Source organism: Epinephelus fuscoguttatus, linkage group LG2 (assembly GCF_011397635.1).
Source record: "Epinephelus fuscoguttatus linkage group LG2, E.fuscoguttatus.final_Chr_v1".
Classification (NCBI taxonomy): domain Eukaryota; kingdom Metazoa; phylum Chordata; class Actinopteri; order Perciformes; family Serranidae; genus Epinephelus; species Epinephelus fuscoguttatus.
The window spans coordinates 47,841,804-47,868,347 of NC_064753.1; the positions used below are offsets into that span (position 1 = coordinate 47,841,804).

Here is a 26,544-nt window from a genome sequence, read left to right on the forward strand (position 1 = left end):
CTCATATTGTTTCCCGACTCCACCATCCGGCCAAGCCCCCCCCCCCCCCCCCCCCTCCCCTTCGTGCAATCCCTTTGAGTCTCTCTCGCTCATTATGAAGTGTTAGAAAGTTGCTGAAGTGAGAAATGAGCCTGCGAAAGCCCGTTGTCCTAATTAAACTTTGACATAAAGAGTGACAAGAAGCGATGAAGGGGAAACAATAGCAGACTGTGTAGGAGTGCAAGCCCGGAGCAAGCAAGCAGCTTTGTCCTCAAGAACAAAAGCATTTGTTTGCATGTGTTCAACTCCATTCAACTTCACCAGGCCCAGGTGCAAAAACCAACTTTGCGAGGAACATCACAACTCATAACACCTTTGCACGGTTGACGAACAGCCTGCAGTCGCTCCAGATAGGCCAACAGAAGCAGATCAAAGCTGCTGTGTTGCGATGTAAATATTGTGCAGCAGAATGAATTCAGTCTCATTACTTTCATTCCCTTTACTGAGAGGCACAGCCAAATAATTCAGGTGTGAAATTCTCACTCTTGACTCTCCCTTTGCTCACACACACAGCTAATGCACGCTGAAAATAAAACTGGACTGCATTTATCCACCTTCATCATGACTGGAAATGCTCGCTGCTTCCTCAACACCTTGCTTATGAAAATAAGAACAGCAGGTAGGCGTGCCGTTTGGCCGCCATCTTACCCCACACCATTCACACAGCATTAGTGATAAATAGGATACATGTTGCAGGATGTTTCCAAGGTGCTGTAAGAACAAGATCCCCTCAGATAAGGGCCCTGCACTGGTGAGTGGAGGGGCGGAGTTGGGCTCTCCTCAGCTGCTGTGTGCGGAGGGAGGAACTTCACATTCTTATAAAAAGCCAGAGGATGGGCCGGCAGTGTTGAGTAGTCGCAGCAGACAGACTGGCCCTGGACTGTACTGCTGACCCAGAATGGCACAGAACGGAACGACAGAGAACGGAGTGGCCGAAGGGATCCCAGCTTTGCCTTTTCCTCAGCCTGTCAAAGTTCAGGAGATCAGACACACCAAGGTAAGGAGGCTCTGCATAGAAACCAGCTGCTGCAGGTGGGGTTGGAAGCTTTTATGCTCACTGTGTTTTTTAACTTTGAATAAATTGTCAGTTGAGGCACAAACCAAAGCAAACACTCTGCTTTCCACAGATTTTTATTGACAATGAATGGCACACATCCAGCAGTGGAAGGACGTTTCCAACTTTCAACCCAGCAACAGGTGTCAAAATCTGTGAAGTGGAAGAAGCAGACAAAGTAAGAATGCATCACTTACAGCCTTTATTTTATTACATAGCATAATAATGATAATTAATTGAACTTAGTGTAGGCCTACGTACTGAACCACTGAACGATAAGGACCTTATATGAACATTGGTTTTCTGTTTTTGCTCCAAATCAATAGCAAAAAGTCCTTTTGCCAAACTTCATTCCAACATCTGTTAAGATTTTTGAGTTTGTCAGAAAAATGTCTCTGAAATCAAGCTTGACATAAGAAGTTGGTTAAAAAGATTTAACCAACCAACATTTTGCCAGATTTGTTTTTTGGGTTTGTCTGAGGAATACCTTTAAAATCCAGCATGACATTACAACTTGATCAAATAGATAAGAACTTTTGCCTAATTCTGTATATCTGCTTTGGTTCTGAATCAATGGGGAAGACTCTTTGCCAAATTTAATTTATATATCTGTTTATTTAAGGTTTTGGGGTTTGTCACAGGAATGTCTCTCAAATCAAGCGTGACATAAGAGCTTGATCAAATAGATAAGAACCTTTTGCCAAACATGGTATATCTGCCATGCCAAACTTCATTCAAATATCTGTTAATTTAAGGTTTTTGGAGTTTGTCAGAAGATTGTCTTTGAAATTCAGCATGACTTTACAACCCAATCAGATGGCCTACGAACTTTTGCCTAATGCAGTGCAGCTCCTTTGGCTCTGAATCAATAGGGAGAATCTTTTTGTCAAACTACATTTCAGTATCTGATAATTTAAGTTTTTTGGCTTTGTCAGAAGAATACCTATAAAATCCAGCATGACATCAGAGCCTGATCAAATAGATAAGAACATTTTAGAAAATTCGGTATATAATTAATCTACACTTTAGCGTTTTATATCCACAAAATAACTTTTACAATGCAGTTATGCACCTCTTTTTACCGTTTAATCAATTAAAGTAAAGTGGAAAGTAAATGTAATTACTTATTGGAACCTGGCCCTGAAAATTAAAGTCAGTCTGTAGGTGTGTGTTGGGCGCACAGCCCGTTGTTTCCACAGTACAGCAGAGCCTTTGTGTCGTGACATCGCCCTGCTTTACTCTGCTTTACTCTGCATTACTCTGCTTATGTCTCTGTGCAGGAAGATGTGGATAAAGCGGTGCAGGCAGCCAAGGCGGCCGGGCAGAGAGGCTCTCCGTGGCGGAGGATGGACGCGTCCAGCCGCGGGAGGCTGCTGCACAAGCTGGCTGACCTGATGGAGAGGGACCGGGTCCTGCTGGCGGTGGGTTCATTCACACTACTTGTCTTTATGTTGGGCTAAAGTGACGTCATGCTTCCTGCAGACTGCTGCTGTTAATGCGACGTGACTGTTCGGAATAGTTCTGACGCACAAACTGCGACCATTTCACTTTCACATTTAAAGTAGTGCTTGGTTTCTCTTTGAAACTACGATGGACCTACGCAGCTGAAGAATTACAGATGGATTTGAATTAAAACTGAATATGCGTTACTAAGTGTGTCATCCTGTTGTTCAGCTGAATCATCTATAAGACAATTAACTTAATTAAAAGTAATCAGGGAGCGATGGAGACATTCAGTTAACATCAAACCGCATATTATTAAGAGAATCCAGCAATATTACAGGATACATGAAATATTATGATCTGACTATAGTGAAAACATTACTGTTAATCACTCTGAGGCTGGCTACAGAAAGATAACATGCTCACTGATTTCAAAAGCATTTGAATTCTATATTTAAGTAAATTAAATGTACTTAAAGGTTGAAAAGTATCTGCTGATTTTGCAGCAAAGTGGCCATAAATATTATATTTTTTGATCATTATTATTGATGCATTACCTGTCATCATTATACTTAGGGCTGCAACTACATATTTTCATTGTTGATTAATCTGCTGATCATTTTCTCTATTAATCCATAAGTTGATTGGTCAATTCAATGTCAGAAAATGGTGAAAAATGTGGATATGTGTTTCTCAAAGCCCAAGACGATGTCCTCAAATGTCTTGTTTTGTCCACAGCCCAGAGATATTTAGTCAGCTGTCACAGAGGAGTAAAGAAACCAGATAATATTCTTATTTAACAAGCTGGAATCAAAGAATTTGGACTTTTTTCCCCCCTTAAAAATTACTCAGACCGATTAATCAAATGTTGTTTGGTCTACAAAATGGCAGAAAATGGTGAAAAATGTCGATCAGTGTGTCCCAAAGCCCGACATGACGTCCTCAAATGTCCTGTTTTGTCCAAAACACAAAGATATGCAGTCATAAAAGAGTGAAGAAACTGGATGATATGCGCATTTAAGAAGCCAAAATTAGCAAATTTTTACTTTCTTTTCCTTAAAAATTACTCAGACTGATTAATCAAATGTTGTTTGGCAGGAAAATGGCAGAAAATTGTGAAAAATGTCGATCAGTGCTTCTAAACAACCAAGATGACGTCCTCAAATGTCTTGTGTTGTCCACAGCACAAATATATACTGTAATAGAGGAGGGAAGAAACCAGAAAATATTCACCTTTAAGAGCTGGCATCAAAGAATTTGGACTTTTTCCATAAAAGATTACTTATTATTTCTTACTTACTTATTATTACAACTGATTCATTTATTATCAAATTAGTTGGCGATTGATTTAATAGTAGTTAGTTTATTTTACTCTATCACAATGCATCATATTTTATGGTTGTTATGGATTTTTTAAATCTTATTCTGCCAATTAAGTTTAGTAACTTGAGTAACTAGATAAAAAGAACATGGCATCCGCGACACCAGGGATCAGCACGTCCAGAACGCCACTCCTGCCTGCCACCCGGCACACAATGCACTGGCGATCTCCCCCTGAGGTCTGGCTCCAGGCAAGGTGCTCGAAGTCTGAATAGTCCGTGTCATCAGGGTCTTCTTGAATCGGCTCTTAGACTGGCCCCTCCTCTGGGACCACTTCACCTTCAGAGACCCTACCAGCAACTATTAGCCTCGAAAACACAGCTCCCAGGTTCACAGGGTCATGCAAACCCCTCCACCATGTTGAGGTGGCGGTTCTCGGAGGAGTGTACATAGCATAAAATGGAAATACTCCGGTAAAGTACAAGAACATTAGTAGTGTAGCCTATGTAGTTACTTGCAGTATCTTAGTAAATGTGCGAAGTCACTCTTCACCTCTTAACCAACACATTTACCCTTTGCTGAATCTTTTCTTTCCCTTCATGTTTACACATTAAGTCAGTGTCAGATCAGTAAAAAACAGGTATCGCCTCAGTGACCAGCACACAGCTAACTAACACTACGTGCTCCGAATCTGTTTCAGCTGAACAAGAACAACAGTTTCTTTTTGCTTGTGGCTCAGATATTATTCATAACAACAGATCTCAATTATGGAAGCAAGTGCTGTTTCATAAGCAACAAACTTGTGGGATTTCCCTGCAGCTGAAAAATGTCCATGTGCTGTCACGATGTTGACTCCTTCATATCAGGGACTGGCCTACAGTATATTACTGCATGACATCACACTGTGACCCCACCCCGGTCTCTTTTTTCTCTCCGTAATGATTGCTGGATGTTACTCTGCCTCTCCTTCAGATATTGTTTGGACTGAAATCCCTGTTGCTGTGCCTGTTCACTCTGTTTGGCTGCCAGCTTGCATTAAGACTTAGATCTGTAAATGAACCCTTACAGATGTGAGTGAAGTAATAATACCAGATTGCATGTGACTGCTAATTGCAAACATGCTCTGGAGTGGTAGTGTGCAGGGTATGGCTAATTACACTAAATTCCCAGCTATGTTTGGGGAAATAAAGACCAGATTCGGACCATTTAAAGGTACAGTAGAGTGGTACTGTGGTTTCAGGATCCGCTTGAGCTGCAGAGCCCCACGTCTTCTTCTTTTCCCTTTTAAAATCAAACACAAGTAACTCCAGTAAACTCTGTGTAGATGTTGGTACGTCATACCATGTTAATCATGTCTGACAGATTCATACATGATCATTATTAAGCATTAACGTAATCGATTATACACTCAGTTTTACACGTTTGGCTCAAAGCCATGTCTTTATCAAGGCACTGTACACCGTTTGACGTCCCACTGCACCACCCCTCCACATATTTCAGTCTAATGCACTTGCTGTCTTTGTCTCCCTAGATTAATTCACCACTGTTACAGTAATATTATAATAATTATTATTGTGTATTAAATTGCTGGTATATTAAACATTAAGTGGGGTAATGAACTTGGTACTTTTAAGAGTACCAACTGCATTACATCGGCACCACCCATGGGCGGATTATGAGAGAAGGGGTCTCTGGGCACATGCAAAGGGCCCCACCTCCTCTTCCACACAGGAGCAAGACACTCAGACCCTTTGGAGGTTTTGTGTCTTTTAAGGCCACGATCACACAGACAGTGTTTTGCAGGTTGCAAAACACAAGGCAAAGTTGAATGCCACTTGTAAAAAAAAAGGCTTGCTGCACCTTTTTAATGTTTCCAGGTAACAATCCCATCACCTCCTTACACTAACCTTCCCGTGTAATCAATCTACCGTTTGAGTATCTAGTAGTATCTAAATGTTAAGGCAGAGGGTACTTGCTGTAGCACTGCCTGCCCCATTACCCACACTTCCTCTAGAAATACCCACTTGCACTTGGTTGTGCGCATTCATGTTTAGACTAGTGGTGTCCCAAAACAGAATTGAGGTAGTAGAAGTGGTTTCCAACACTTAAAACCCGCCCTAGATTCCAAGGGAGCCCTGACCCACACTTTCAACGAAGTTGAAGATGAAATTTCCCAGAACACCTTGCAAAGTCAGCAACTTCGGCAAGTTTTGGGAAACAATTTGTTACTGTACGATCAGAATGTAGGCTATACAAACAACAGATGGTTGGACTATCGTAAACTCATCAGCAACTTGGCTGAACACAGCGTCAAAATATTTAAACAAATCAACTTACCCGAACAAAATCGATCAGAACTAGAAGACGTCGTAGGCGCCTCCTGTTTTCAGCATTTCTCCTCTGTTGATCCATCATACGGAGAAGAATAAACATAGCACACGCCACAACACAAGCGCTGGAGCCGGCATTTTCATTGCGTCGCTACTATGTGTGACCTATGCCTGCACGTCGGCCACACCGATTTGCATGAAGTGGTGTCCCATTTCTTAGGGAAAGATCTCTGCCCTAATATTTCTCACTTCCCTCATCAAGGGTAGGACAAACGAGGACTCGATACCAAGTGGAAGATTTAAGAAGTAGAAATGGGACAGGCCCTTAAATATACAGAGAAAGAGAGAGTGAGAAAACGTCACCCCTGCAGCTTTTTCAAGTTAAAGTGAGTCAGGGCAATAGCGGACCAAAAGTGACACACATTACACTTTCTCAAACTTACCACAGACAAAACTTGCTGTAATATTTGTAATGCAAACTGCAAAACTGGATCGTGGTGATGCGTGAGTCAGAGATTTTTAATACCCGCACCAACCTGGCTCATTGCGAGAGCCAATCCACACCACCCAACCTGCCAAAATATGTCTTAATCAACCACCCAAACCTGACCTAACAGTTGTGTAGTGGTCGCTGATGAACCGCCAGGTAGATGGGTAGGTTACCAAGCAGGAAGTGGGTACACTCATCTATATATTCCAGTGGCTTTTTGGCTAATAGGTAGGCATACCCTGTATACCTGCGTAAACCCTCCACTACACCACCGGCATTGCAGCAGCACAATGTTTCTGTACGTTACTGATAACTTATTCGGAATGGTGCTTTATCACTTATGATGCCAGAGTCAGTGATTTTTAACACCTTTAAATGAATAACAATGTTTATACTGAGAAGCTTGCGTTTAGTTTTTGCAACTGAAATTGTTTTTTTTTTTTTTCATTATTATTACAGAGAGGGTCAGGTACCATAAACAGGAACCACTGGGCACCAGTGCTGAATTCTGACCCTCATTATACAACACAAATAAAACAGTTTGTAGCTGGCAGAACATTTCTGGGCAACCTGCACTATGCAGGAAGATGCTTGCAAGTTAAAAGGGATTATAAATATTTATAAATGGATTATGAACTTGGTCGGTGTTGTACAACAATTTAATCAGTTATGATAACGTTGCCGTTGCCAAGTAATTATACAAACAAGGTGTATCCAGATTCTCCAATCACTTTATTTGGAGGTTGAACAGAAATTGGGTGAAATGATGCAAATCATCCCTCATTTCACTGGAAAACTGTGTTCAGGTAAAGAACAGGAGGACATAGTGGAAGCAGAAAGTCGATCATAAAGTGGGATCAACCAACCCAACCTCCAGTGTAAATGTTGCCATTGTATGTTTCTGCAAACCATGGATATGTAACATTTACACGTTTCATGTGTTGTGGATATGATGGAACTTAATATTTGAATTTTATTTTGTGACAATGCTGTGATTAAACTGGTTAGGTTTAAGTACAAAAACAACAAGGTAAGGGTTAGGAAAAGATCATGTATTGGCTTAAAATACCCAGTTTGTTGCCACAAACAGGGCTGGACACGTCCCGAGTTCTTGTTAAGAATACCCTGTTTAGTTGCTACAAACATGGTTGGAAATGTCCTGAAAACAAATTAAATATACTTGTACTATAAATACATAATTGGTCTGTTTTCTTGCGTTATTTGAAGTTACAGTGACAAATCACATTTCTTTGGAGCAGTTACAACTTTGCCAAGTTTCAGCCAAATGTACGACACAATTGGACAGTGATGCTATTTTTCCTGATTGTTCAGACGCTGGAGACTCTGGACACAGGGAAGCCTTTCCTGCAGTCCTTCTTCATTGACCTGGACGGCAGCATCAAAACGCTTCGTTACTACGCAGGCTGGACCGACAAGATCCATGGAAAGAGTCTGCCTGTAGGTGAGTGTGTGTGTCATCTTATTCTAACAGTCAGGAGTTCAACAAAGGAAACCATCATGGCCAACAAAGGTCTGTGTGTGTGGTGTCAGTGAGGGTTTGAGCAATGTGATAATAAGGAGGGAAAAAACTTCTACATGCAGCCATTATTAAAAACAGTACTGCAGAGCCCAATAATTCCCCAAAAGGGAATTTATTTTATTTTGTGCGCACAAGTTAATTATCTTGTACACATAAGAAGATAACCTGTGCACACTGAATAAAAATATATAACCTTTTGGGACTTGAGGTGCTCCATGAAATACACAAACTTACTGCAAAGACAACCACACAGCAACACCAAACACCTAAAGACTATTGCTGTGTTGGTCACCTGCATTTTGGCAGCACTCAGAGTTCAGTACACAATCACTGTAAATATGAGGAAAAAAGACTTGAAGGAAATGTTGCCACTGTATGTTTCTGCAAACCACGAATACATTACATTTGTACATTTCATATTAACATTTTTAAAGTGATGTAGTATGTGAGCTGACTTCGTCATCTGGAGGTGGAGGTTGTGATTTAGAAACCGAACACTGTTTTACAAGCATTTTTTTAGGCACCAAATGTGTTTATAATCTGATGCTGTTTTTTTTTTTTCCCACAAAAAGTGCCATGAAAAGCAGTTGTTTTATTTTCTTGAGATAGTGCAGCATTTGGGAAAGTGCCACAAAAAGCAGTTGTTTTTTGTCGAGACGTAACTGTGCTTCCTGCCATGATACTGCCACAAAAAGCAGTTGTGTTTTACCAAGACATCACAGCGTTTCCAGTCAGGATGGTGACATCAAAAGTTGTTGTGTTTTTGTCATCGCTGCACATCCTGCCATGACAGTGCCACAAAAAGAGGTTGTTTTTTTTGTACCAAAACATCGCTGCTTTTCCTGCCGGGAAAGTGCCATAAAAAGTGATTGTTTTTTACCATTGACGTGTTTCCAGTTGGGATAGTGCCACCAAATGTTGGTGCTATTACAGAGACGTCAGTGCTTTTTCTGTTGGGATAGTGCCATGAAAAGCAGTTGCATTTTCCCAAGACAGCACAGCGTTTCCAATCAGGATAGCGACATCAAAAGTTGTTGGTTTTTTTTGTCATCGCTGCACTTGCCATGATAGAGGTTGTTTTTTTAACCAAAACATCGCTGCTTTTCCTGCTGGGAAAGTACCATTAAAAGTGATAGTTTTTTTTACCAAGACATTGATTCGTTTCCAGTTGGGATAGCGCCACCAAAAGTTGGTGCTTTTACAGAGACATCACTGCTTTTTCTGTCAGGAAAGTGCCATAAAAAGCGTCTGTCTTTGTCAAGACATCAGTGCCCTTTCTGTCATGATAGTGCCATGAAAAGCGGTTGTTTTTTGTCAAGACATCGCTGCATGTCCAGCTGGCATTGTGCCACCAAAAGTGAGTATTTTAAGCCAAAACGTGATGTTTTCCTAACCATTACCAAGTGTTTTTTTTTTGGTGCCTAAACCTAACCACTCGTTAACCACATAATTTCTGAAACATGAAAAAACATTAAGATTCCATGTGTAAATTTAATAATTTAATGTATCTGTGGTTTGCAGAAAAGTACAATGTTTTTTGTGGCGATTGGGTTGCTCTCATACATGTAAGTGCATCAGTTTTTTCTCTTCATTTCCTTTATGAGCTCCATATAAAACAATGTTAAATGAGTATACATCAATCAATAAATAAAAACAATTAAAAGTGTGCACAAGATAATTAATAGGGGCCATGGATGAGTTTCCAGTGTGCACTAGACACATGGGGAACTTGTTTTTATGCCTCATCAGTCGCTCTGTGACCAGCGCACCGTTAGGAAACAAGTTAATGACCCAAAGTGCAAGTGACTTGTCCTGACTCAGGATTGTCCTTAGCCCTGGGTGGTATCTCATCCAGCCTCTTAATACTTCCCCCTCCTGTCAGATCCTACTTTGCGGGACAGCACATAGACAAAACATGCTCACCTTTTCCTCCCGATTAGATCCCAATAGAGTGGTGAGAGATGTGAGGCACGGCGGGACAAAAGGAAGAGGAAGAGGCTGAGATAGTAATCAGTGAGGTGCAACAGTGTGTGTGAGGATTAACAATCAGTGTTGGCTCAATGCCTCGCCGAGCCGGCAGACACTCAGCCAGTAATCCCCACCGTCACACTGGAGCAGTTTCATGACCAGTCATAAAGACGAGACACATAACCGAGTCGTAGTTTGATAAGAAAACAGTCGCAGGCCACACGTGAGCTGTGAATAGAGACTGGAATTTTGTAAACATGATTCAGTGGTGGAGCTACTGTATGGACTGCTACTTTCATTGGATGCAGATGAAGCCATGTTTTCTGGATAAGTCGGGACAACTCACTGATCATTAAAGATGCTGGACAAGTTTCTCTCTTGTAAGTTTAAAGTAAGAGCCTGAATACAGTCACATGTAACATCTCATTTCCAGTCAGCACCGTTATAAATAACTCAGAGAGAGAAAGAAACACACAAATGAAACCAAAAGTACCTGCATTCCCAGACACTGCCAATGATAGATAAGAAACATTTTCACTTTTCATTTCATTCATTCCCAGCATCGGAATTGTCTGAGTGGCTCTGCAGACATAATAAGTGTTTGCTCGGCTGCTTTTAGTTTTTATTTGACTGAAAATGACAAATTTGACATAAGCTTCTTGACTTTCCCAGGTCGGCCCAGCTGCATGATGTTTGTGTGTGTAGGGAGACAGCTCACCTTCAAAGATCAGCTGTGTCATCATGAGGAATACACCAGGAGAGTTTACTTTATCTGATATTATGAAAATCAGGACATGAAATTACACAAATAGAAAGTCCAAGAGTTAAAAACCAAGCAAAGATGCAGGAGGCCTCGTTACAGAAATTTAAGTTTTAAATCTTATCTTATCTCAGTTTGGGATGACATTCAGGATTTTTGGTATTACAGAAACATGTTTCCCTTCTTCATTTAGGAAAGAATCTTATCTTATCCTAGGATAGGAATTCAGCTGTTACAAAACCATCCTAACTTAGAGATTTCTCAAGTTAGTTTCCCAAAGCTGCTGACAGGTCCAGTGTTTAGGATTTAGGGGGATATACTGGCAGATGTATGATCACCTGAAAATAAGAATTGTTGTGTTTCTGTAACCTTAGAATGAGCTGTTTATATCTACATAGGGAGCAGGTCTGCCTCCACAGAGTACAACATGTTGCACCGCCATGTTTCCATAGAATGGACAAATCAAACACAAGCTCTGATAGGGCCACCCGCTGTCTGGGTTTTTCCTGTCAGTAGTTAGAAGCCCCTCTGTAACGAGCAGCGTCCAAAAAACAGCTATTCTTTTAACACAAAACTGCTTTATTCAGTGTGTATACTGGTTTAAATCACCAGGTCACTTTGTTTGAGAGAGGAAGAGACCTCTGAGGATAATTGGCTCTGGTAAAAATCTCCTGAAAGTTTGTGCCATAGATTTGACTGGAAGTCAATTTATGATTGTCACCGTCTGGTGGCTAAACTCTGACGAGCCTCACTGCATCCTAGAGACATTCATTTTTCTAACACAAAACTGTTTTATTCAGTGTTTTCACTGCTTTAAATTGTTTGTTTTTGGAGAGGAAGAGACCTCTGCCGATGTACATATAAAGAAAGAGAAAATCCGAACATCATAAGTTCAGCTGCGCATCACAGAGAGACCCTAAAGGGTGCCCTGTGTGTCGCCAAGGGGCGTGACAAAGCTTCAGTATTTGACAAACTGGGAATAAGAACAGGTTGCAGCAACATAACACACACCTAATGACTTCTACTTTTCTAAAGATCACACTAATAAAAAAAGGAATTATATTGTAATGATTTAAGTACCTTAAGAGATCTAAATACTTCTTTAACCCCTGTGTATTTAAAGTCCATCAGAACAGTAGGATATTCTCTCCGTCAGTTTGGTGTTGGCCTCTCAGAGCCACAGTCGCCCTCAGGCTGTCCGTTTGAATCTTGTGTTACACACTGACAGCCGCTTCCCCCAAGACGTACAAGGACGTTCCCCACTGACTTTGATGCATTTAACCTTCAGTTAGCTGTGATTGAACATGAACTCAGCCAGTGACTCAAAGATAAAGGCAGCTGGAGATGGGAGTCTCCCAGTCTGCGATCAGTCACATGGGAAACTGGAGAAGGTCAGCGTGCAGACTGGGAGGCCAGGTTTGACCAGTTATCTGCTGACACATCCATGTAGAGTACAACTGTAGGAGTGTTGATCTCATTGTTAGTGCTGGTGGGACATTGTTAAAGGATTGATGTATAAACGGCTTAACAGTACAATAGAAGTGTTGCACTTTGAATTAGAAAGTTAAAGAGCACAATGTAAGGGAAACTGAAACATGACGTTGATGTGGGTTAGGATTAATGCGGCACAGTTGTTGTTTTGAATAAAATATATAACGATTTATTACTTTTTTTCAACTGTAAATCGTGTCCTCAAAGGAAAACTTTGTCACCACAAACTTTGTTTTATCTAATAAGATAAAGTCTGTGAGTTTTAAAGTAAGATTTCAGTCTGTTCATCTCACTTCAGCCATTTTTTGCAGCAGCAAAATGCATCTACAGTAGACTACCCAAAGTTTAATTTGTATTTGTAATATTAATAATTTATATAATAAAATAAATTGACACTCGGCACTGTTTGACGATACGATATCAGTGGCACGTTGCAGCTGGGCCACTAACCCAGCACCTGCTCAGTAACGTGCGCTCACTTTGTTTTTAATCCAGACATTCAGGAGGTTTTAACCGGGAGCTGAAGTATCCGCAGAGGTCTCAAACAAATAGACCTGGGGTGTCATTTACAAACACTGCGTACGCACAAAACAAGGCCTAAAAGAGGCGTACGCTGCTACCCATGCAAAAGGTGATGGGAGAAACTTTGACCCATGCTCATGAACATTTTGGGGACAGGTAATTGGCAACACAGATGGTGAGGTGGGAGCCTGATTGTTAAAGTTATGAAATATATTTTGGCACACACCATTTTTGGATCCTATTGATTGTTTTATGAATGAGACCCCTGGTGATTTAAATCAGTAAAAATACTGAATAAAACAGTTTCACGTCAAAAAAATCTGTTTCTCTGACACTGCTCGTTGCGGAGGGGCTGCTAACTAAGTCAGCAGACGCAAATGGCCCTATCCAGAGCCAGTGTTTGGTTTGTCTGTTCTGGGCTCCTGTAGAAACATAGTGGTGCAACATGGCCAGGTCCATGGACGAGGACCCGCTCACTATGTAGATATAAACGGCCCATTCTAAGATAAAACATAATGATAACAATTCTTATTTTCAGGTGATCATACACTAAAGAAATTATACTCATTATTATATATTCCATTTCTACCAGTATATCCTTCTAAACCCAACACACTGGACCTTTAACAGAAGACACACTGGTGTTGAAGTTTGATGTTTTCAAACATCTCACATCAAATTTCTCTCTCAGCATGAGATGTCAGTTATGTGAAGGCAGATGGTTGAACTTCATGTTTTAACTTTGAAACTAACCGAACAATCTTACTTGTGCAAACATCTACTTGACCTCCAATTGCCTTGAAATTTAAGTGTACCTTGAAGCAATAACAGAATTTTTAAAAAGTAGTATTGGCAGTGCTTGAATAACCCCCCCACCTAGAGTAAAGTGGATCAAACTGATTGTACTGTTTCTTCTCTCTCTCTTTTACAGATGAAAACTTTGTGTGTTTAACCAAACACGAACCTGTTGGCGTATGTGGAGCCATCATTCCAGTAAGTCCAGAGGAGATCTGGTTTGAATTTATGAGCAATAACACATAATAGGAATTCTTATTACCATTCTGGCATGGTGTGAAAATGAAACACACCCATACACACTGTAAATAAAATAAATAATATTGTTGTCATATACAGTTACAGTGAGTATGATGTTGAGGGGATCTAATAAAAGGTACATCAGGATGCCTGACTGTTCTGCTGTAACACAGTCTGTTTCTAATAAGCATTTAAAAATCAGAACATTGCACAATATCTAATTTATTACTTGAGGCCAACACACTATTGTGATCCCAACCTCTGATAGGCCTGTGTGCTGTGGTACAAGGCTCTGCTGTACTCTTTCTCTGTGTACATGTACGTCATTCATGTGTTTTGAGTCTGACATCAGAGTTAAAGGTATGCTTTGACAGTTTGAGTAAAAACCATTATGCATGTTTGCTGTCCTCTCCTCAGTCAGAGAACGTAGTAATCAGCTTCATCTGTGGATCAGTACAGAGAAAGGTCCAAGCCTCCAGGAGCACTATCTTGGTCACACGACGCGCTGAGAACCAGACAGGCCTATTGCCATACACATCTATTCCTAAAGAAAACGTTATAGACCCTTTGATGGCTCATGTCACAATGACGTCAGTTTATAAGCTGAAGGCAAAACCTGCCTTTCCCCCACAGGGCTGTAGGCTCCATGGGAGTGTTAAAATGTGTTTGTCTTGTTGTGTTATTGGGAGCCAGAATAGAAGGAGTCATCGCTCAAAACCAGCCGCCACTGCCGGTTAATAAAAACAAAGACAACTATGGTTAAATGTGATAAGACCAAAGGACTGGACGGAGGCCATCATCAAAAATGCTCACATGTGCAGCGCACACTTCATATCAGGTTAGGGAAAAAGTATTTCCTGTTGTAGGGATGAATAAGGTTATGTGTATTAAGGGTTATCATGTCCACCTCATCAGAAACTGGGGAGGGATTAAGAGGAAGATTGGATTTCTCTGCAACGCTAACTTTTTAGCACATTAGCTAACGTTAGCTTCCATAGCAAAACAAACAAGTGTGGTCCTCCTTTGTAAGATTGGCTTCCTGTGACATCATCCATCCACTGAGTGAGAGCATACGGGTCGGCCAGTCTGGTCCCGTTGGTCAGTGTTTACTTATTCAAGTATTACTGGCGGTCCCGGAGAGTGAGTGACCTGACATGGTGCGTTGGTAAATTCAGTCTGACGCTCTACACTAAAATGAGAGCCCTGTTGGTGGAAGAAACGCAGCGTTATATTTCTACATGAATGAACCAACGGTTAAGTTAATCACACATTCACTCTGCTCGGCGCTCTGCTGCTCCGTCTCCACAGACAGAGTGTCCAGAGTGCGCTCTGCCACTCTGAGAGTGCGCTGCTCTGGATAACTGAACAGTACATTCAGATAAAATTGATAAAGATAGTGTAGTGTATAGTGTATTTCCCAACTTGGAACTTATATGACAGAAGCACTTCAGTGTAGGGCTGCCCTCGAGTAAGAATTTTCCTAGCCGACCAGTAGTCATCATGTAGGGCCATTAGTTGACTAGTCACCCGCATGTTTACGACATTAATTTAATTATTAAATTGTATATTTTGGGCAGGGCAACACAATGGTTTGAGTTGAAGGTGTGAGAAAGAATAGTATCAGTAACATTGTTAACACTGTGCTACATTACAGAGAAATACAAACCGTACTAATGAACCTTCATTAATATAGGCCTATATTTTATCTCCAAGTGCACGTCACACACTGAGCGAGCCGCCTGTTAATGACGCTGTGGGCTAATGGGCATGTAGCTACTTCCATGTTTCACATGATACGTCATGTTTGTAGTCGACCAATGAAGATGAGTTTACATATCACCTTGGGTTCGTCCTTCACCTTCTCACAATGATCCCACACTTTGGATTTCCTGCCCGACATGTTATTAACTAGCCTGTGGAATAACCGCAGGTACCAGCCCTGGAGATTAACCTGACTCCTGTCTGACTGCTGAGCGTGGACACTTCCTGTGTCTGTCCTTTCAAATTAAAGTCCCACATGGTCCAGTCATATAGGTTTGGATTTATTTTGACAATAGAGTGTCATGTTTGTTTTCTGCGACTAAGCGCCCATTGAAACCTTGCGGATTAATGACCTTTCTGGTCGCCTAACGTTAGGTGGACTGTTAGGGGGCAGCTCTACGTCAGTGTGACCTTTCAAATGAGGCCATGCATGTACATGTACTAAAAATGGAAGAATGAAAGAACAGCTTGTAATTTCCTCTGGGTATGCCTTGGATAGGCGTTTTTAGTGAATTTAGGTGAATTTTACAAGAGTGCTAAGATTAAACTTCAGCAGGTCACAGCAGTGAATGGCTCTATTATCTACACAGCTAATGTCTCTGACTGTCTTGGGACAATACTCAGGCTTAATGAGAACCACTAAAAACTGAACCTAACTTTCCAGAGAAGCAGTGATCATAAACGTGTAGTGCTAGCAAGGCAGTTTGAATGCACTGTCTGGATGTGAGGATGAAATGAAACCCTGGTAAGTGTACCAGAAACCTTATCTTAATCTTTGCTCTCTCTAAACAAGACCTCCTCTCTCTTAATCCCTCCGGGGCCATTCTCACAGGAACACACAGCTCTGGTCCTGTGCAGCTTGGATTCACTTTCACACATTGGAATATATGTATTTTTGTCTCTTTTGATTATAACTTCATCAGATCTAGGGTGGGGCAACTTTTGGTGTTCGGACGTATCGTGTTGCACTTTGTCTCAGATCCAGACAGACACATACGCATAATTTCAGCATCATGACAGAATAAAGCCATTCAGTTTTTATCTTTGAGCATGAGCCTATAACCTCGAATGTTGCTTTGGTAACAAAGGAACAAAATGGCTGTTGTTTGACATGGGAGATTATATCATAAAAGTGAAATTTATACTGAAGGACGTTGTGTAATTACTGAAAGCACTGCTGGCGCACACGCAGCGTGAGTCATACTCAGAGGAAAACAGGAAACCTTTTTCTCCCCACTTGTGATCCCAGGATCCCTTAATGGCTGTGAGTGTTTCCAAAGTGTTGTAAAAGTTAACAATGCCTAAACAATAAACATGCAGCACTCACATGCATTGCTTTCTAATTTGGGTTTGAGTGCCCAATTAGTTGTCCACTGATTTCCAGCATGGAAATGAGCAACTGGAAAATAAATGACCTCTTTTCTGAATTTGCTAACTTTGAATCACCTCCAGTCCTAATGATTTAAGGCTCCTTTTATTATCTTGTATATTCTCTGCAGACCAACATCCAAGTGAAAAAGTGGATTTTTTTTTCTGGACAAAACAAAGAACTGGTGATGTGTGTGTTGTTTGGATTATTAGCCCCAGTTTGTGCCTCTCATGTCATTATTATTTCCATTGGAGACTGTTGCAGTGATGAGAGAATGACAAAAACAAGCTACCGTTTTTATCCAAAAACTTTAATAATGCCTCTGCCCAGTGTGTCCAGGGGGCAGCTTCACTGTAGAGCAACTGGTTTGTGGTTATGTGATTACTTTCTGCTGCTCATCCTCGACCAGGTAAAGATGGCGGCAGGTTTAGCAAGGCAGTCTAAACCCTATTCGGACAGGGCTACACACCTGGCCAACTGCTACAGTTACAAGAATTGTTGGATGCAGCCCTATGATTCCAGCTTCAGAAAGGTTTGAGTTAGAGCTTTGATTCTTTTCCCGACCCGACCCACCAGGCTGTAACTTCTTAACATTCCCTGAACCAACAGAGAAAGAGAGAGAAACAGGGGGGCATGATAGAGGGAGAGGAGGAGTGACAGAACAATGGAGAACTGGGGAAGAGAAAGTGCGCGTGGGAGAGGGATGGACAATAAGAGAGGGAGAGAAAGAGAGGCCGCAGGCAACTTTGTTGGCAGTGTTTGTTTCTGCCTCCCCAGCAGTGGGACAGATGTGCATAACATGCAGCTGAGAGTGGTGATTGTTATCCAGCGCTGCATCGCCATGAACGGGAGGCCGAGACGTGCATAAGACACAGAGCTGACAACAGGTTATTACATGCCTGTAGGGTAACACATATCCAGTCTGGATGAGAGAAACCACAAACACAAGAGTCATACCGGCTCAGTCGGTGCCCAAGTCAACAAGGTCTGCGTCAGTTGCTGAGGAACCAAGACAACCCAATGAGAAATGGGCTACTGAAAGAAGACATAGTTGGACTAGAGCAGAGAATCTGGACCTGTTGGATTGCTACTATACATGTAACCCCAGCGAGAGGGGTGACATGCAGAGGTTGTGGGATATATAGATGCTTCGAAACCCAACATCTACACTGACAAAGAACCAACTCCTAGCCCAATGTTCCACAAACAGCAACTGCTTCCACAACTAGAGATTGATGAGGTCCAACAAACATGCTGCGGCAAGGGGGAGCCATGACGACAGGTCAAAGTGGGGATGTCATCATCATCCAACAACCACTGAGTTTCACCTGGGAGAGAGGTGTTTGCTTCCCATAAAAAGCCAAACTCTTTTCTCCTAAACCCAACCACGTGTGTATATTGGCAAAACATAACCACGTGCATTTGTTGTTGAAGGAAGACAATGTCAATTTGCGGTGTTGTACTGATGTGATGTGTTTATTTTACATAGTGGCCAAACGTGGAATTACAACTTCCGGCTCTGTCACAAGATGCCACTTCCATTTTAAAAGATGAGTCTGTTAATGAGTGGATACATTTGTTTTAATATATTTGTTTAAAGCATCACAACACATTCAGTCTGATCACGTTTTCGAAAATCTGGAAGAGCCTCTCAATTAAATCATTTCAATTGGGAACACTTTTGTCAAAGAAAACTTTATTTCCATTTGCAGTATTATATTTGGTGGTATGGCCCTGTTTTGGGGCCTCTCTGCCCTTCCATGCGCCTACACAGAAAGCCTAACTCTATGTTCAAACCAAAAGCTTCCAAAGAGGCAAAGTCTCTCGCGGACGCCCAGGAAGCACGACTGTCAAAAATATTTGTGGCAGCTTTGGTCGCTCTAGTCGCTCATCACGTGAATCATTCGAACGTTCAATCGTGCCTGTCAATTTAAAGGAGCCACAAAGCGGACTACTGGCTTGAAAGCAGCGTAGTTGCTGCTTGCTGTTGTCCAGTCAAAAAGCTCATAGTTGGCCTACAGACAGTTATGTTTGGTCAATGAAAACAGAAAACAGAAAAAGAACACCTAAAAAGGTCATAATTAAACAATAAAGCCTGCAATTCTCTCCTCTATTACTAACATTTCACACTTTAAAACTCACCAGACCAACCAACTACCTCTGTGACGCAGTCCCAAGCCTCAATCTTTTCATTTTGGTCTCTGTAACCAAACAGCGACACATTGTAAAGGACTGAGTGGGCGCGAACGCAAGTAATCAACCTCTCGATATCCATTGTTGTAACAAGTGTGCTGTAGGAACCAAAGTTACATGGCTTGTTCTCTGGGACCCGCTTCATCAATGCACATCAGCATTCTGATTGGTTGTTGCCGAACTGTGTCGGAGCTCGTTACCATAAAGTAAAACTAGTTTTAACTCCCCTCCGGACCCGCTCCGGTTGCTTTGGTCGCGCAAGACGCGTGGCTGACGACCAGGTAGTCCAAGTCGCCCAAGTCGCCAGGCTCTCATTGAAAATTAAACTTCCGCCGTTTTGGAAGATCTGGTCGCTGTTGGTTTGAACGTGCCAACTGGTTGCACACAAAGGAGTCATGTGATCTGTCAGCTGATCCATCAGAAGACGGAGTGAGACTAGAAATAATAACTTGAATTTGGCTTACAGACTTCTCACACATTTGAAAATAGTTTGGCTCTGCCATTGGAGGAATGGAGGTTATTAGTGACCCATCAGCGCATGTTAGCCCATGGCCCTGTCGCAGATTAACCTTTGTAATGTTTATAAATTGAATAATAATGAAAAGCAAAGTTATGGTATGTACGATGACTTGTTAAATAACTTTCTATCAGTCCAATAGAGGGGGGAAGGTTCAGTTTACCTCTGAGTAGAGCTTGAATCGTGGTCTAACCGTGCCTTTTGTTTGTGTCAATGTGCATTAACCTGACTTGTGCTGTTACACATTGAAAGCCGAGATCAGCTAACATGTGTTCTTCTGTCTATGCCAGTGGAACTTTCCTCTGCTGATGTTCACGTGGAAGATAGCACCAGCCCTGAGCTGTGGAAACACTGTGGTCATCAAGCCAGCAGAGCAGACCCCCCTCACGGCCCTCCACGTTGGATCACTCATCAAAGAGGTCTGATGTTAGGCTGAGAGACTTTAAACGTCTCACAGTCATCTTCTTGAACAGATTCTGGGCCTGTATTCTTGTGGAAAATCCTGCTTCTCGTGTGATTAAACTGCTCTGCTTCGAAATGTTCAGTGACTGTTCGCAGCAGGGGAGACAGTGAACACTTTAACTCTGTGAGGTTCACAGACTCCCACAGGTCCCTGTCCGTCACTAGACATAATCACAGAGTGGTCATACAGACAGTTTATAAAAGGAATACTGAACCTACCATGAACTAGCCAAATGGATCAGATGTTTTTAACCATATAGTAGGAGTTGCTCGTCAATGGGAAGATAAATCACTCTCTGCTCTCTGGGTTGCCATTTCAGGCAGGGTTCCCGCCAGGAGTTGTGAACATAGTTCCAGGGTTTGGTCCCACAGCAGGAGCAGCCATCGCCAGCCACATGGACATTGACAAAGTGGCCTTCACTGGCTCTACAGAGGTGTGTACTTCTTTGATAAAGAATCCAGACGCCATTGAAGTGGTCCAGTGCTGCTAGTAATGATTTCTTTTTTTGACTTTGGTTAGTTGTACAACCGAAGCAGAGTTTATACTTTTGTGTTGAATTAATGGCCTTCTATGTAGGCTCTGTGTAGAAGCGCACCCCCATGTGCATAGATTAAGGGGGATTTATACTTGTGCAGCAGACCCTACACCATAGCACACGCATGTAGCCTACGCCGTTGTGAGCATTTATATTAATGCAGGGATGTGTCTGTGTCACTCTGCAGTTAAACCTCCAAAACTCTAGTCAGCGGCGGAGTTTCTGTGAAGTCCGGTAAAGTTTAGTTGATACATAACACACCCAAAACACACATTGAACATGGCTTAATAGAGACAATTTCAACAACGGCAACATTTAACAAAGGTGATGTTAAAAAATTCGTCTCCATTACAGCTCACAAGGTTCACTGACAAAACAACTGTCTTATACTAAACACGTTTTCCAAACAAATACAACATGCTAACGTTATTAGCACAAGCCTATGGCATTTTACATTGTATAAATTAGCCTAGCAAGGAGCGGAGATTTCCTCTGCTCATATTTCAGCCAGGATAAATCACACACAAGACTTAAAATGCTATTTTAGTGGAGGCTTTATTGTCTTCACAATTTATTGTTTCTCATCTGTGAGATTAAAGTAAATAAAAGCTTCGTTTCAACTGAGGGAAATGGTGTCAGCTTACAAAGATAGACAGGAGGTCTGCATCGCTGCAACTTGTAGTTACGTTTCTGGGGAGGTGCACCGTAGCCTGTTGTGCACCTCACCAGAAATATGACTACACCATTTCATATTCATACAGTCAATTAAAAATGTATTCATAACTTTTTGTACAATGTGTGGTTACGAATTCCCACAGCATACCTGGATTTGCGCCATGGCACACCATTTGAGAACCACTGACTTAAATGGTTCGGGAAGCCGACCACATAATATAGTTTTTATCATTAAAAACATTATAAGAAATGTTCGTCCGTTTTCAATACTTGTACCACTCATGCTGCACTTCCTTGCTCTGTGAGTGAAGCTGGACACAAGTTGAAGCAGCCGTGTCGACTGTTTGTGGCCATTCAGCGATGCTGGGAATATCTTTATTTAAACTACTGTACATGAACTGATTTTAGTCCCAGTGAAGTTCCTGAGTTCCTCAAAAGGTTCTTTGTGTGACTCTGTGTGCCCTCATGCGTGCAGGTCGGCCAGCTGATCAAAGAAGCATCAGCCAAAAGTAATCTGAAGAGAGTGACTCTGGAGCTGGGAGGGAAGAACCCCAGCATTGTGTTTGCTGACTGTGACTGTAAGTGAACACACTCTGTGTCTCTGTCATCTTTACATCAGTAAATGCAACACAAAGATGTTGTATGTATATTCCAGCATGCACTGGAGTCACAGTGTGACCTGTTACATGGTTACTTCACACCTCTACAGCCCCGGGCGTTTCACTACCTGTCTTTACGACTCAGGAATATTGAAACATGAGAGTCTCATCTTTCATCTGTACAACTCAGCTTTTTGTGCCATCTCACAACTATAAGGTGAAGATCTCAGCGACTGTCACACTATCAAAAACAGATACTGTAGCTTGAGGGGCTGCAGAGACAGCGCTATCAGTACAGAGCAGCAGAAGAAACAGTAGCAGGATAAACTGGCCTGTACAGTGCAGCTACTACTGAACCATTCATATGTAATATGATCTGTCATTTAACTGATGGCAGACAGTATGTGTTTGTTATACTAATAAATACTGCATTTTTTATGTGTGTGTGTGTGTGTGTGTGTGTGTGTGTGTGTGTACAGTGCAGCTGGCTGTGGAGGAAACCCAGAAAGGAGCTTTGTATAACCAGGGTCAGTGCTGCACGGCTGCGTCACGTGTCTTTGTGGAGGAAAGTATTTATGAGGAGTTTGTGCGTCGCAGCATAGAAAACGCCAAGAAGATTGTGACAGGAGACCCGCTGGACCCCAAAACATCACACGGGCCACAGGTAGGAAGTACGGATTTGGAGTCTGGACATTGTTAGCCTGGTTCAGGAAAAATACTGGAAGCAGGTGGAAACAGCCCGGCTCTGTCCAAAGTTCACATCCAAGTTCACTAAATCAGTTCCTAAATTTAGGATTCCCGTATTTAAAAACCGTCTCCTTATCTTTTCTTCTTACTCTCTTGATGTTGACTCCAGATCGACCGACAGCAGTTTGACAAGATCATGGATCTGATAGAAAGTGGGAAGCAGGAGGGAGCCAGGCTGGAGTATGGAGGAGCAGCTTTGGGCGAGAAGGGCCTTTTCATTCAGCCCACCATCTTCTCTGGGGTCAAAGACCACATGCGCATCGCAAAGGAAGAGGTACGACTTGTTTCAGTTCAGTACCAATGAATCAGACACAGACAGGGACGAGGACGGTGTCGGTGTGTGACTGACACCCTGTGGAACTGCGCTGTAATTGCACCATGGATAGTGCAGAGAGGCACGCTGCAGTCAGCACTGATGAGGAGCTGCACACGCAGGAGGAGAAGTAAATGTGTTGCTTAGTTATGTGGAAGCCTGTTTCTGACAGTGAAATTCAAAATTATGAGATTAGTAAAAAAAATACTAGAACAAATCCCCCAAATTACACCAACTAAGAAGTTTAACATATTATCTCATGATTTTGACTTTGAGTGATTAATTACTTCAGTCATCCTTGATTTTTCTGTTTTTCTTTGTGTGCACCCCATCCAGCTGTGATGGTTCCACTGAAATGAATGAACCTCCTTCAATACCATGGCGTATGGGATCCTTTGGTTGTGTTCACATGCTGGTGCCTAGGATGTACAAAAAGAGACTGAACGTTGAAGGCTGGATCTTGTTCATTCCTGTGAAAGTTGCTCAGTGGCACACAAAGCCAAAAATGTTTAACCACCACGTAAAAAATTGACAGGTGATCTGCACTGCTTCTGCATCACTGGGCCCACAGAGCATGGGCACTACAGACTTCTGCCGGTTGAGATGGCCACTTCCAGTTTGCTTGAATGGGCATCCATGAATAAAATGATTTAATCTGCAGCTCTTCTAGACTTTAGAAATGTTATCGGACTGAATGGATCAAATTCTGATAGTGAAACGAGTCATTTCGTGGGGGGTTGACGCTCAACCCTCCCTCCCAATGTAAGTAAATGGGAAAAAGTCTTTTTGGGCCTCATGGCATCACGTGACGGACTCAGAAATTGTAATTTTACTGTTCAGCCACTATGAGAAGTTGGCTTCAGAGCCCGGTGCACTTCCTGGAGACCTGGTTGGGACTAAGGATTTTACAGCAAACATATACTGAAATCCGCTGATATCGAGGTTCATCTGAATATTTTTATCTCTAAATAAGCTCTAAATTAGAGCCCTGTCTCATCCTCTGGTTTTGGAAATCATTTTCTTGACATGACACTGGTATCACTGACATGCATCAGTATCATCTGTCATGGTACCATCACAACCACTGACCTCACAGCTGCTCTGTTGTTTGTATTCTTCTATGTTTGCACATCTGGCGTACTGTCACATATCATCATATTGGACTGTACAGTTTTATTCAGTATTTATTTAACCAGTCTAGCTTTTCTTTTCTGTTCATATGACACATTTATGTTTTTTATTTTATGTGAATGTCAGTCAGAGAGGTCAGCAAACATATTAATTTGATTTATCTGTCCCCTCTCAGATCTTTGGTCCAGTGCAGTGTATATTCAGCTTTAAAAGCCAGCAGGAGGCCATCGACAGAGCAAACAACTCACAGTACGGTCTGGTGTCAGCGGTCTTCACATCCAGTATGGACAGAGCTCTGTCTGTGTCTGCAGCCCTGGAGACTGGCACTGTCTGGTAAGTCCCTGGTCCTAGTCCTTAGGCTGAGCTTGGCTAACCATGTCCTGACTCCAGCTCCATATTTAAAGAGTAACCAGCATTACTAACATTTACTCACTGTGTGTTACCTTGAATTTATGAAAAAACCTCCACAGTGAACAGAGAATCCAAGGAAAAAAAAAAAAAAAAAAAGGCGAACATTCTTCATGAACAGGGACCACGTTTAACAGTAGCATAGCTATACTAAAATATCCGTATATAAACTCTCACACAGTTCATGCAGTATAATCTGGGGATGCACAATATTGGATTTTTGCCGATATCCCTTATGCCGTTATATAACAACTCTACATCCCAACCCCTCACCTATGGTCATGAGCTCTGGGCAGTGACTGAAAGAATGAGGTCGCAGATACAAGCGGCCACAATGAGTTTCCTGCAAAGGGTGTCTGGGCTCAGCCTAGGGAAGGAGTAGTGGAGTCGCTGCTCCTTCATGTCGAAAGGGGTCAGTTCAGGTGGTTCGGGCATCTGCTGAGGATCCTCCTGGGCGCCTCCTGTTAGAGGTGTTCCAGGCACGTCCCACTGGTAGGAGGCCCCAGGGCATAGTCTGCTTTGGTTAAATGTGGTACCTGTTTACGTCAATTCATGAAGAATGTTCGCCTTTTTTGGATTCTCCCTTCATCGTGGAGTGAAGCGAGAAAAACAAAGGTAAGGTGGAGATTAATTGATATACAAATGGTCATTTAGTGGGGGAAGTAACCTTTAAACAGAGAGCTGACAACAAATAAAATCAAACCATTTCTTCTGTTCAGGATAAACTGCTATAACGCTCTTCACGCCCAGACTCCCTTCGGAGGGTACAAGATGTCCGGCAACGGAAGAGAGCTGTAAGAACTATCAGTGTTTCTTAATTTTTCATGATCTTGAGTTTTTCACTGTGTCCTCTCTAACCTGCCTCCTGTGTCGTCTCTGTCCTCTCAGAGGAGAGTACGCTCTGGCCGAGTACTCGGAGGTGAAAGCAGTGACAATCAAACTGAGTGAAACCCTGTGATTCGTCCAGCGCTCTGCACTGCCCTTCACATCACACTTCTCTCCCACCAGCACGCTCCCTTCTTTGTCTTCAGTCATGGTGTTGAGATTAGGGTTAGGCCGATATATCAGTTAGTCTGTGCCAGAGTGTGTCAGATCCCAGAGAGTCAGCGTTTGTTCACCTTTACTATGATGTGCTGTAGGTGATGATAGGCTTTACTCAACAGCTTCAAAACCACTAATGCTCAGTTTTATTTGTATTTTTATAATAATTTTCCAATAATTTATTCTGATTTATTAAGTTCCCCCAGACATCAGTACACTCACCAGCCACTTTATTAGGTACACCTTGCTAGTACCAGGTTGGACCCCCTTTTTAATTCTTGGTGTCATAGATTCAACAAGGTGCTGGAAACATTCCTCAGAGACTTTGGTCCATATTGACATGATGACATCACACAGTTGCTGCAGATTTGTCAGCTGCACATCCATGATGAGAATCTCCCGTTCCAGCACATCCCAAAGGTGCTCTATTGGACTGAGATCTGGTGACTGTGGAGGCCATTGGAGTACAGTGAACTCATTGTCATGTTTGAGATGATGTGAGCTTTGTGACATGGTGCGTTATCCTGCTGGAAATAGCCATCAGAAGATGGGTACACTGTGGTCATAAAGGGATGGACACGGTCAGCAACAATACTCAGGTAGGCTGTGGTGTTTAAACCATGCTCAGTTGGTACTAAGAAAATCTCCCCCACACCATTACACCACCAGCAGCAGCAGCCTGAAGCGTTGATACAAGGCAGGATGGATCCATGCTTCCATCTGAATGTGGTTTTTCCAATCTTCTATTGTCCAGTTTTGGTGAGAAAACCCGTGTGAATTGTAGCCTCAGTTTCCTGTTG

At 42.2% G+C, this 26,544-nt stretch overlaps 1 protein-coding gene and 1 long non-coding RNA gene across 2 annotated transcripts in view; one reads left to right on the forward strand and one right to left on the reverse strand.

Moving 5' to 3' along the window:
• LOC125879973 (uncharacterized) overlaps positions 1-26,544 on the reverse strand; it is a 119,020-nt gene that overhangs the window by 90,207 nt on the left and 2,269 nt on the right. The gene's annotated exons all lie outside the window — the stretch shown is intronic.
• aldh1a3 (aldehyde dehydrogenase 1 family, member A3) lies at positions 830-26,428 on the forward strand. The gene is made up of 13 exons (XM_049561786.1): positions 830-1,036; positions 1,167-1,271; positions 2,374-2,514; positions 8,009-8,138; positions 13,889-13,950; positions 20,123-20,251; positions 20,615-20,728; positions 21,981-22,083; positions 22,584-22,768; positions 22,961-23,125; positions 24,471-24,628; positions 25,423-25,497; positions 25,592-26,428. The coding sequence occupies exons 1-13, from the start codon at positions 938-940 to the stop codon at positions 25,659-25,661; spliced, it is 1,536 nt and encodes a 511-aa protein (XP_049417743.1). The 5' UTR covers positions 830-937; the 3' UTR covers positions 25,662-26,428.